Source organism: Schistocerca americana, chromosome 2, assembly GCF_021461395.2.
Source record: "Schistocerca americana isolate TAMUIC-IGC-003095 chromosome 2, iqSchAmer2.1, whole genome shotgun sequence".
Taxonomy (NCBI): Eukaryota; Metazoa; Arthropoda; class Insecta; order Orthoptera; family Acrididae; genus Schistocerca; species Schistocerca americana.
Genome location: NC_060120.1, coordinates 71,681,253 through 71,694,551, shown reverse-complemented (window position 1 = coordinate 71,694,551; position 13,299 = coordinate 71,681,253). Strand labels below are relative to the sequence as shown.

General features: G+C 45.0%; 1 protein-coding gene across 2 annotated transcripts in view; it reads right to left on the bottom strand.

Annotated features, from left to right (window-relative positions):
- The window catches only part of LOC124595029 (leukocyte elastase inhibitor-like), a 217,883-nt gene that overhangs the window by 83,413 nt on the left and 121,171 nt on the right, over positions 1–13,299 (bottom strand). For both annotated transcript variants that reach the window (XM_047133589.1, XM_047133590.1), the window contains exon 5: positions 9,060–9,274. In XM_047133589.1, the coding sequence (XP_046989545.1) occupies positions 9,060–9,274 (215 nt within the window). The remainder of the gene's footprint in view (positions 1–9,059; positions 9,275–13,299) is intronic.

Genomic DNA, 13,299 nt, shown 5'->3' with positions numbered 1-13,299 from the left:
CAACTCAAACAGTTTTACCAAGAACCTTATAAATGTTCACTGTGAGCACCATTTGTCACACGGCACACATCAAGTCTATAGCAAGGGGCCCAATGACAGGGCTTGCTTTGCAAGGCCTCCACGTTCACCCGATCTAACATCATGCGATTTTTTCCTTTGGGGCTTCATCAAGGATCATGTGTACGTGCCTCCGCTACCAGCAGACATCCCTGAATTAAGAAACCGGATTGAAGTAGCTGTTGCTACAATCACTAAAGACACAGTTACCAACGTTTGGGAAGAACTCGGCTGCATTTACATTTATACTCCGCAAGCCACCCAACGGTGTGTGGCGGAGGGCACTTCACGTGCCACTTTCATTACCTCCCTTTCCTGTTCCAGTCAAGTATGGTTCGCGGGAAGAACGACTGCCGGAAAGCCTCCGTGCGCACTCGAATCTCTCTAATTTTACATACGTGATCTCCTCGGGAGGTATAAGTAGAGGGAAGCAATATATTCGATACCTCATCCAGAAACGCACCCTCTCGAAACCTGGACAGCAAGCTACACCGCGATGCAGAGCGCCTCTCCTGCAGAGTCTGCCACTTGAGTTTGCTAAACATCTCCGTAACGCTATCACGCTTATCAAATAACCCTGTGACGAAACGCTACGCTCTTCTTTGGATCTTCTCTATCTCCTCTGTCAACCCAATCTGGTACAGATCCACACTGATGAGCAATACTCGAGTATAGGTCAAACGAGTGTTTTGTAAGCCACCTCCTTTGTTGATGGACTGCATTTTCTAAGGACTCACCCAATGAATCTCAACCTGGCACCTGCCTTACCAACAATTAATTTTATATGATCATTCCACTTCAAATCGTTCCGTACCCATACTCCCAGATATTTTACAGAAGTAACTGCTACCAGTGTTTGTTCCGCTATCATATAATCGTACAATAAAGGGTCCTTCTTTCTATGTATATAGACTTTATGTGTGCCCTGTGACAAATGGTGCTCACATTGAACATTTATAAGGTTCTTGGTAAAACTGTTTGAGTTGCTCTTTCATTTGACACATCATTTATAACTGTAAGTTTCGTATAATAAATACACTCCTGGAAATGGAAAAAAGAACACATTGACACCGGTGTGTCAGACCCACCATACTTGCTCCGGACACTGCGAGAGGGCTGTACAAGCAATGATCACACGCACGGCACAGCGGACACACCAGGAACCGCGGTGTTGGCCGTCGAATGGCGCTAGCTGCGCAGCATTTGTGCACCGCCACCGTCAGTGTCAGCCAGTTTGCCGTGGCATACGGAGCTCCATCGCAGTCTTTAACACTGGTAGCATGCCGCGACAGCGTGGACGTGAACCGTATGTGCAGTTGACGGACTTTGAGCGAGGGCGTATAGTGGGCATGCGGGAGGCCGGGTGGGCGTACCGCCGAATTCCTCAACACGTGGGGCGTGACGTCTCCACAGTACATCGATGTTGTCGCCAGTGGTCGGCAGAAGGTGCACGTGCCCGTCGACCTGGGACCGGACCGCAGCGACGCACGGATGCACGCCAAGACCGTAGGATCCTACGCAGTGCCGTAGGGGACCGCACCGCCACTTCCCAGCAAATTAGGGACACTGTTGGTCCTGGGGTATCGGCGAGGACCATTCGCAACCGTGTCCATGAAGCTGGGCTACGGTCCCGCACACCGTTAGGCCGTCTTCCGCTCACGCCCCAACATCGTGCAGCCCGCCTCCAGTGGTGTCGCGACAGGCGTGAATGGAGGGACGAATGGACACGTGTCGTCTTCAGCGATGCGAGTCGCTTCTGCCTTGGTGCCAATGATGGTCGTATGCGTGTTTGGCGCCGTGCAGGTGAGCGCCACAATCAGGACTGCATACGACCGAGGCACACAGGGCCAACATCTGGCATCATGGTGTGGGGAGCGATCTCCTACACTGGCCGTACACCACTGGTGATCGTCGAGGGGACACTGAATAGTGCACGGTACATCCAAACCGTCATCGAACCCATCGTTCTACCATTCCTAGACCGGCAAGGGAACTTGCTGTTCCAACAGGACAATGCACGTCCGCATGTATCCCGTGCCACCCAACGTGCTCTAGAAGGTGTAAGTCAACTACCCTGGCCAGCAAGATCTCCGGATCTGTCCCCCATTGAGCATGTTTGGGACTGGATGAAGCGTCATCTCACGCGGTCTGCACGTCCAGCACGAACGCTGGTCCAACTGAGGCGCCAGGTGGAAATGGCATGGCAAGCCGTTCCACAGGACTACATCCAGCATCTCTACGATCGTCTCCATGGGAGAATAGCAGCCTGCATTGCTGCGAAAGGTGGATATACACTGTACTAGTGCCGACATTGTGCATGCTCTGTTGTCTGTGTCTATGTGCCTGTGGTTCTGTCAGTGTGATCATGTGATGTATCTGACCCCAGGAATGTGTCAATAAAGTTTCCCCTTCCTGGGACAATGAATTCACGGTGTTCTTATTTCAATTTCCAGGAGTGTATTATAAAGCGTTAAAACCCCGCTATTCATTTATAAACACCCTGTATTGCATTCTAAGACAAAAAAAGACGCGCAGCAAGAAGCAATTATCCGAAGGGGACGGAAATCGGTAGATGATTACAATTTCAGAAAGACTGGATGATTTATTCAAGAGAAAGAGCTTCACAAATCGAGCAAGTCAATAACACGTTAGTTCCCCTCTGGCCCTTATGCAAGCAGTTATTCCGCCTGGCACTGATTGATATGTTTGTTGGATGTCCTCCTGAGGAATACCGTGCCAAATTCTGTCCATCTGACTTGTTAGATCGTCAAACTTCCGAGCTGGTTAGACGGCCCTGCCCATAATGCTCTGAACGTTCTCAACTGGCGACAGATCTGGCAACCTAGCTGGCCAGCGTAGCGTTTGGCAAGTACGAAGACAAGCACAGATTCTCTTGCCGTATGCGGACGTGCATTGTCTTCCTGAAACGTAAGCCCAGGATGGCTTGCCATGACGGGCATGGTAGAGTATAGTCGACGTACCGCTGTTCTGTAAGGGTGCCACAGATGGCAACCAAAGGGGTCCTGCTACGAAATGAAATGAAATGGCGCCCCTGGTTAATGGCCGCATAGCGGGCCACACGTTTTTATCCTACAACTGCCCAGGGCGCCTCTAGACACCTCTTCGCTGATTATCGAGACTCACCTCGAAGTGAGACTCGTCATACATCTACATCTACATCATTACTCTGCTATTCACAATAAAGTGCCTGGCAGAGGGTTCAATGAACCACCTTCAAGCTGTATCTCTATCGTTCCACTCTGGAACGGCACGCGGGATAAACGAGCACTTAAATTTTTCCGTGCGGGCCCTGATTTCTCTTATTTTTATCGTGATGATCATTTCTCCCTATGTAGGTGGGTGCCAACAGAATGTTTTCGCAATCTGAGGAGAAAACTGGTGACTGAAATTTCATGAGAAGATCCCGTCGCAACGAAAAACGCCCTTGTTTTAATGATTGCCACTCCATTTCACGTATCATATCTGTGACACTATCTCTCCTATTTCGCGATAATACAAAACGAGCTGCACTTCTCTGTACTTTTTCGATGTCATCCGTCAGTCCCACCTCATGCCGATCCCACATCGCACAGTAATACTCCAGAATAGGGCGGACAAGCGTGGTGTAAGCAGTGTCTTTAGTAGACCTGTTGCACCTTCTTAGTGTTCTGCCAATGAATCTCAGTCTTTGGTTTGCTCTATCCACAATATTATCTATGTGATCGTTCCAATTTAGGTTATTTGTAATTGTAATCCCTAAGTATTTAGTTGAATTTACAGCCTTCAGATTTGTGTGAGTTATCGCGTAATCGAAATTTAGCTGATTTCTTTTAGTACTCATGTGAATAACTTCACACTTTTCTTTATTCAGGGTCAGGGTCTGATGACTTTACAACACGGTAAATGACAGCATCATCTGCAAACAATCTAAGACGGCTACTCAGATTGTCTCCTATATCGTTAATATAGATCAGGAACAACAGAGGGCCTATAACAGTTCCTTGGGGAACGCCGGATATTACTTCTGTTTTACTGGATGACTTTCCGTCTATTACTACGAACTGTGACCTTTATGGCAGGAAATCACGAATCCAGTCGCACAACTGAGGTGATATTCCATAGGCACACAGTTTGGTTGGACGACACTTGTCAGGAACGGTGTCGAAAGCCTTCTGGAAATCTAAAAATATGGAATCAATTTGACATCCCCTGTCGATAGCACTTATTACTTCATGAGTATAAAGAGCTAGTTGTGTTTGACGAGAACGATATTTTCTGAATCCGTGCTGACTATATGTCAATAAATCATTTTCTTCGAGGTACTTCACAATGTTCGAATACAGCATATGTTCCAAAACGCTCATGCAAATCGACGTTAGCTATGTAGGCCTGTAATTCAGCTGATTACTCCTACTTCCCTTTTTGGGTACTGGTGTCACTTGAGCAATTTTCCAGTGTTTAGGTACGGATCTTTCTGTGAGCGAGTGGTTGTATATAATTGCTACATATGGAGCTATTTTATCAGCATACTCTGAGAGGAACCTGACTGGTATACAACTTGGACCGGAGGCCTTGCCTTTATTAAGTGATTTAAGCTGCTTTGCTACACCGAGGATATCTACTTCTATGTTTCTCATCTTGGCAGTTGTTCTTGATTGGAATTCAGGAATATTTACTTTGTCTTTTTTGGTGAAGGAGTTTCGGAAAACCGTGTTTAATAACTCTGCTTTAGTGGCACTGTCATCAGTGACTTCAGCGTTGTTATCGCGCAGTGAAGGTATTGACTGCGTCTTGCCACTGGTGTGCTTTATGTATGACTAGAATTTCTTTGGGTTTTCTGCCAGATTTCGAGACAGAATTTCGTTGTGGAAATTATTAAAAGCATCTCGCATTGAAGTACGCGTCATATTTCGAACTTCTGTAAAACTTTGCCAATCTTGGGGATTTTGCGTTCTTTTAAACTTGGCATGCTTTTTTTGTTGCTTCTGCAACAGCGATCTGACCCGTTTTGTGTACCATAGGGGATCAGTACCATCACTTATTAATTTATGTGGTATACAAGGTGGTCCATTGATCCTGACAGGACCAAATATCTCACGAAATAAGCATCAGACGAAAAAACTACAAAGAACGAAACTCGTCTAGCTTGAAGGGGGAAACCAGATGGCGCTATGGTTGGCTTGCTAGACGGAGCTGCCATAGGTCAAACGGATATCAACTGCGTTTTTTTAAAATAGGAACTCCCATTTTTATTACATATTCGCGTAGTACGTAAAGAAATATGAATGTTTTAGTTGGACCACTTTTTTCGCTTTGTGATAGATGGCGCTGTAATAGTCACAAATATATCGCTCACAATTTTAGACGAACAGTTGGTAACAGGTAGGTTTCTTTAATTAAAATACAGAACGTAGGTACGTTTGAACATTTTATTTCAAAAATGGTTCAAATGGCTCTGAGCACTATGGGACTTAACTGCTGAGGTCATCAGTCCCCTAGAACTTAGAACTACTTAAACCTAACTAACCTAAGGACATCAGATAGACAGGATTCGAACCTGCGACCGTAGCGGTCGCGCGGTTCCAGACTGAAGCGCTTAGAACCACTCGGCCACAACGGCCAGCGTCAGTTTTTTTCCGTCGTAGAATGTGTACGCTCTCGGAATTTCAACACTAAAACACATCGTGATCCACAAAACTTCTGTTGTAGCGTCTGCCACGGAGGGAAAAGGGGGGGGGGGGGGTTGGTTGAGCACCTCTGTGACATGTTCGCGCTTACTAAACGAACCCGTGACGAAAGACGCTTCTCTTCTTTGAACGTTAGAGAACCTGGTAAGAGTCAGATAACGGTCGAATGGTAGTTCCGTAAGATACCTCCTTCGTCGGTGGACTGTACTTCATTTGGTTTCTTCCACTGAATCTTAGTCTGGCGTCTGGCTTATCTTGTCTTTAGCTTCATGTGGTCGTTCCACTTCAACTCCCAGATATATAATAGATGTGACTCTTCTCAGTGATTGTCTGACATTCGTCTAATCATACAATAATGGTTCTTCGGCCTGTTGTTGTTGTTGTGGTCTTCAGTCCTCAGACTGGTTTGATGCAGCTCTCCATGCTACTCTATCCTGTGCAAGCTTTTTCATCTCCCAGTACCTACTGCAACCTACATCCTTCTGAATCTGCTTAGTGTATTCATCTCTTGGTCTCCCCCTACGATTTTTACCCTCCACGCTGCCCTCCAATACTAAATTGGTGATCCCTTGATGCCTCAGAACATGTCCTACCAACCGATCCCTTCTTCTGGTCAAGTTGTACCACAAACTTCTCTTCTCCCCAATCCTATTCAATACTTCCTCATTAGTTATGTGATCTACCCATCTAATCTTCAGCATTCTTCTGTAGCACCACATTTCGAAAGCTTCTATTCTCTTCTTGTCCTAACTATTTATCGTCCATGTTTCACTTCCATACATGGCTACACTCCATACGAATACTTTCAGAAATGACTTCCTGACACTTAAATCAATACTGCATGTTAACAAATTTCTCTTCTTCAGAAACGCTTTCCTTGCCATTGCCAGCCTACATTTTATATCCTCTCTACTTCGACCATCATCAGTTATCTTGCTCCCCAAATAGCAAGACTCTTTTACTACTTTAAGTGCCTCATTTCCTAATCTAATTCCCTCAGCATCACCCGACTTAATTAGACTACATTCCATTATCCTTGTTTTGCTTTTGTTGATGTTCATCTTATATCCTCCTTTCAAGACACTGTCCATTCCATTCAACTGCTCTTCCAAGTCCTTTGCTGTCTCTGACAGAATTACAATGTCATCGGCGAACCTCAAAGTTTTTATTTCTTCTCCATGAATTTTAATACCTACTCCGAATTTTTCTTTTGTTTCCTTTACTGCTTGCTCAATATACAGATTGAGCAACATCGGGGAGAGGCTACAACCCTGTCTTACTTCCTTCCCTTCTTACTCCTTCTTCGGCCTATTTACATTATATTTTTTTATATTAGCGATCAACTGCCGATCCTTGCGTCAATCCTTTGCAGACATTCCTGCATTTCGCTACAGTTTTCTAGCTCGCGACTCCTCTATACAGGGCGTCCCTGCAAGAATGGCCAGTATTATTGGATATGACTGGAATGATTATACGAAGCAAAAAAGTCTAGTAAACATGGGCTCTGAAACGCATACCTTACGAGCTATGAGCACGTTTTCGTCTTCAATACTCTGAAACAAATCTCTGTTACTGCAAGCTCTTTTCTTTCTATAGTTTGGTAGGAGGTAAAGTGGACAAAATAAGAAAAAAATTTGGTAAATACGTGCTCTAAAATGCACTTGTTTAGTAAAAGAGATGTGCGCCATAGTAGCGGAGGTTAACAAGTGCTCATAGCTCTTTTCTTTCCATACTTTGATGGGAGATAATGTGGACAAAACAACAAAAAGATTTGGTAAATACGTGCTCTAAAATGCACTTGTTTGGTAAAAGAGATGTGTTCCATAGTAGCAGAGGTGAACAAGTGCTCATAACTCTTACGGTATGCACTTTATAGCAGATGTTAAATTGACTTTTTTTTGTTGTTTTGGTCGATACTATCACCTCTCGAAACATAGAAAGCAAAGAGTTTACAGTAGGAAAGATTCGCTTCACAGTATTGAAGATGAAAAATTGCACATACCTTTTAACTATGCAACAGCATTATCTGCAAACAGTCTCGTGAAGCTTTCAACATTAAGCCGGAGGCTTTGTGAACAGTAGCGGTAATACATAACACTCCCTTGGGCAATACCGGAAGTAACTTTTACTTCTCAAGATTTATCTCCGTTAACAACTGCATGTTGTATTCTACTCGCTAGTAACTCTTTAATTCAATCAGAAAGCTCGTCTGATATTGTACAAGTTCGTATTTCCCTCATTAGGTGATGTGTGGGACCGTCCAACGCCATGCGACAGTCAAGGAACCCAGCGTCAACCTGATCGCCGACTAACAGAGGGGAGTAGGGTTTCACACAGTCGTTGTTTGCGGCATCACTGTTGATTCTTACGCAGGAGATTTTTGGTCTCCACAAAATTCATAATACGCTACAAGAAAAAATAGCGTACGCATTACGTATGAGGGTATGTGACTGCAAGGACAGAACGTTAAACTTCTTACCGCCATACTTTCCAATCGGATCGAAGTGGGTGAACTTCCAGTATTACCATCCCTATCTGGCGATTGGATCAGCATCAAGTGTGTTCCATATCCTCCATGAGACACTGTAGAATGATTTGTGGTTTAACTCAGGATATTTGCGCGTCGTATACTGATCGGGTACTCTTCTTCACCTTTCCTCCCATTATTGGCGATATACCGGTAGTGAAAATTCATTCCACCACAAGGATTATACTTGGCTCCCTCTTGGTCAAGTACATGTCATACAAATAGGCTTTGGCAGCAGACAGCAGAATGTTGGCGAAGTGCTGATGTCATAATTCTATTGCTGCAGTACGTCAGCAGGCGTTAGTAGAAGTTAACAACTAAAGAGAGTGGTACTGGTAATGGTGACAATAATAATGTTATTGATAGACTGATTTCAGAGACGTCAGACAAGTTTCACTTGTTGTAGCTGGGATTCACAGTCATCAAAGACTTTTTGAAGGACATCATCTTTACGCCAGTGACTGTTACAAATTTTTATTACGCACTACTGCAATTTCGGCCTTAGGCCATTATCAACTGCCGATATTACGGCTTTAAGTCACGTCTTCGTTCCTTGAAAGATCAGCAACATCCCGTATACCTGCCCAGGCAAACAATCAATGTACTTTTTGTAGCTGGGATACACAGTCAGCACTTGATAATGGCCTAAGGTCGAAATCGCAACAGTGTGTAATAAAAACTAATAACAGTCACTGGCGTAAAGATGATGTCCTTCAAAAAGACAAGTTTGAGTTTTATTTTTCTCGTTGAGACAAGTGCTTTGATAGTAAAGGCATTTGTTGTAGTACCTTGTAAGGAAGCAGAAGAACTTGCGAGTCCAACTCTTTCAAATACACGTAGTTGAAATCGCCCTCAGTGTACATCATGTCCACTTGTTTTGTTGCACTTGAAAGTAAGTGAAAAGGCATCCGTCTCGTGCGAACTTTGTTAAACTGCTTGGCCCAGTCACCCTTGAAATAAATGGCGTTGATTAACACCATCAGGGTACGGTCATCCAGGTAACCTGAAAAGAGTTTCGAAACGTACATTATAAATAATATTCATACAAAAATGCTAATGTTAACTATTATGAGACTAAGGTCACTTAATTTCCTCTGAGCCACCGGAAACACATTAGAAAAGGTATAGGAAAATGATCCAAATTTGGCTACACTGTCAGTTTGTTAACTTGATAATTATGATATCGTATTATTCAAGAAAACAACCACCGCGGAAAACTTGCACCGATATTTTGTTGCAGACATAAGATAAAATAACTCTTGTTAGATATCACACATAAGCGTAAAGACAGTGTGCATTATATATGATCAGATCTCTGCGAACATTGCGCAATTTGTTATTGCAGTAACTTACATTATTAATGTCATTCCATAAGAATTGTGCTAATTATTTGGCTGTTTTCATTAGTCAATAATTATAAATCTTCTGAAATTTCCATAGCAGCACTCTCAACAAACAATATCACAGGAACTCTTTAGCACATTCATATTCCAGGAAGGTCTTCGACATTATGTACGTTAATAATCTTCCTCTAGGTCAGTGGTCGTCAACCCGAAATAAGTGTTCGTGTAGTCCGCGGTTCTCAGCCGTATTTTATACTAAAATGAATCTAGACACTAAAAGTCGAATAAAAAAAGTCAGCTAAAGTTAGGAACTTCTTAAGAGTGTAGTTTTACTGCTTAGTAACAAATAAAAATGCTTACAGAGATAGTAAAATATCAAGATGTGACGGTTGGTGGATTCGGCCATGAGCAAAGCAAACTTAGCCGCTTACCTCAGTGGCAGAGGTACTAAACATTTGTGATCACGTCACGTACACCATGTGACCAAAAGTATCCGGACACTCCCAAAAACATACCCTTTTCATATTAGGTGCACCTACGGCCAGTTACTTCATAGTAGCGACCTCGTGAGAGAGCAGAATGGGACGCTCTGCAGAACTCACGGACTTCGAACGTGGTCAGGAGGTTGCGTGTCACTTGTCATACGTCTGTACGCTAGATTTCCTCACTCCTAAACATCTCTAGCTCGACTGTTTCCGATGTGATGGTGAAATGGAAACGTGAAGGGACGCGTACAGCACAAAAGCGTACAGGCCGACCTCGTCTGTTGACTGACAGAGACGGCCGACAGTTGAAGAAGATCGTAATGTGTAATAGGTGGACTTCTATCCGGACCATCACACAGGAATTCCAAACTGCATCATGATCCACTGCAACTACTATGACATTTAGGCAGGAGGTGAGAAAACTTGGATTTCATGGTCGATCGGCTGCTCACAAGCCACACATTACGCCGGTAAATGCCAAACGACGCCTCGTTTCGTGTAAGAAGCGTAACCATTGGACGATTGAACAGTGGAAAAGCGTTGGGTGGAGTGACGAATCACGGTACACAATGTGGCGATCCGATGGCGAGTTACGGTTATGGAGAATGCCCGGTGAACGTCATCTGCCAGCGTGTGTAGTGTCAACAGTAAAATTCGGAGATGGTGATGTTATAGTGCGGTCGTGTTTTCCATGGAGAGGGCTAGCACCCCTTGTTGTTTTGCTTGGCACTATCACAGCATAGGCCTACATTAATGTTTTAAGCATCTTCTTGCTTCCCACTGTTGAGGAGCAATTCGGGGATGGCGGGTGCATCTTTCAACACGATCCAACACCTGTTCATAATGGAGGCCTGTGGCGGAGTGGTTACACGACAATAACATCCCTGTAATGGACTGGCCTGCACAGATTCCTGGCCTGAATACAATAGAACACCTTTGGGATGTTTTGGAATGCTGACTTCATGCCAGGCCTCACCGACCGACATCGATACCTCTCCTCAGGGCAGCACTCCGTGAAGAATTGGCTGCCATTCCCCAAGAAACCTTCCAGCATCTGCTTGAACGTATGCCTGCGTGAGTTGAAGCTGTCATCAAAGGTAAGAGTGGGCCGACACCATACTGAATTCCAGCATTACCGATGGAGGGCGCCACGAACCTTGTAAGTCATTTTCAGCCAGGTGTCCGGATAATTTTGATCTCATAGTGTATTACATAACGCAATGAATTATGAATACAGTTGTGCAGCACAAAGTGGTGTTAAGGAGGAAAAAGCTTTATTTTCTTCTCCAAATTCTGCAATATCTTTCTTGCGACTACCACTGAGCCTCAGTGGCATGATATACACTACTGGCCATTAAAATTGCTACACCAAGAAGAAATGCAGATGATAAACTGGTATTCATTGGACAAATATATTATACTAGAACTGACATGTGATTACATTTTCACGCAATTAGGGTGCATAGATCCTGAGAAATCAGTACCCGGAACAACCACCTCTGGCCGTAATAACGGCCTTGATACGCCTGGGCATTGAGTCAAACAGAGCTTGGATGGCGTGTACAGGTACAGCTGCCCATGCAGCTTCAACACGATACCACAGTTCATCAAGAGTAGTGACTGGCGTATTGTGACGAGCCAGTTGCTCTGCCACCATTGACCAGACGTTTTCAGTTGGTGAGAGAACTGGAGAATGTGCTGGCCAGAGCAGCAGTCGAACATTTTCTGTATCCAGAAAGGCCCGTACAGGACCTGCAACATGCGGTCGTGCATTATTCTGCTGAAATGCAGGGTTTCGCAGGGATCGAATGAAGGGTAGAGCGACGGGTCGTAATACATCTGAAATGACGGAGACGTGTAACCAATGGCACCCCATTCCATCACGCCGGGTGACAAGCCAAACGTGAAAGGACATGTACAGCACAAAAGCATTGAAGCCGACGTCGTCTGTTCACCGACTGAGACCGCCGACAGTTGAAGAGGGTCGTAATGTTTAATAGGCAGACATCTATCCAGACCATCACACAGGAATTCCAAACTGCATCAGGATACACTGCAACTACGACATTTAGGCGGGAGGTGAGAAAACTTGGATGACCGGCTGCTCATAAGCCACACATCACGCTGGTAAATGGCGATGACGAATACAAGCTTCCAATGTGCGTTACACGAGGCATCACAACAACGTTTCACCAGGCAACGCCGGTCAACTGCTGTTTGTGTATGAGAAATCGGTTGGAAACTTTCCTCGTGTCAGCACGTTGGCGGTGTCGCCACCGGCGCCAACGTTGTGTGAATGGTCTGAAAAGCTAATCATTTGCATATCATAGCATCTTCTTCCTGTCGGTTAAATATCGCGTCTGTAGCACGTCATTTTCGTGGTGTAGCAATTTCAATAGCCAGTAGCGTAGGTTACATAAGCAGCTCCGCAATACCAGGGATGGATGGCATGCTCGGTTCGGCTGAGTGGGACGCTATCCAAGGGGCTGCTGAGCGAGGAACACTTTCAGAAGGTTCAAAGCCAGCCAATGGGAGAGCAGAGACCGGTCATGTGATATCCAGGTTGGCCGGCCAGACAGTGGCTGCAGCAGCGGATCGCTGTCTTGTCCACCAGCACTCCTGTCCTACGGAGATGTCCTCGTGCTCCTCCCATTGAGGGCGAAATGCTCTCCGCCACTATGCGTGGTTCCCTCCGCGGCCGTAGCAGACGAACGACCAAATGAACCCCGTAGAATAGGAGGAGGAGAATAAATCCCCATTCTTTGGCGACTCTCCTTTCCATTCCAAGTGCTAAAGTGAACAATATCAGTCCTGGATGCCCACTTACGCTCCTTAACCCATCCTGACACCTGCACTGTTACTGTTATTAATCGCTTAATCATCCGCTCACACAAGACTAAGCAGCAAGACTTCTTCAGGGAATTACAGTGTCATAACTTTGGGGACGCTGGGGGTGACAGCAATCTGAAACAGACAACAGTCGTCACGAAGTGTTGCGAGAGGTGCCGACTTTTAACGACCAGTACTTGGGAGACGGCGGCTAGTCTACTTGGGGCTCATAACATACTAATTTACGCAGGTTACCGATCAATAATCAGATCGGTACAAATGCGGCCGCTGGTGCCGCTCCACAATGTCAATATTGGCTCCTGAGCAGAAATGTCTACCATTGCTCTATGTCCTTAAAAGAACCATCCATT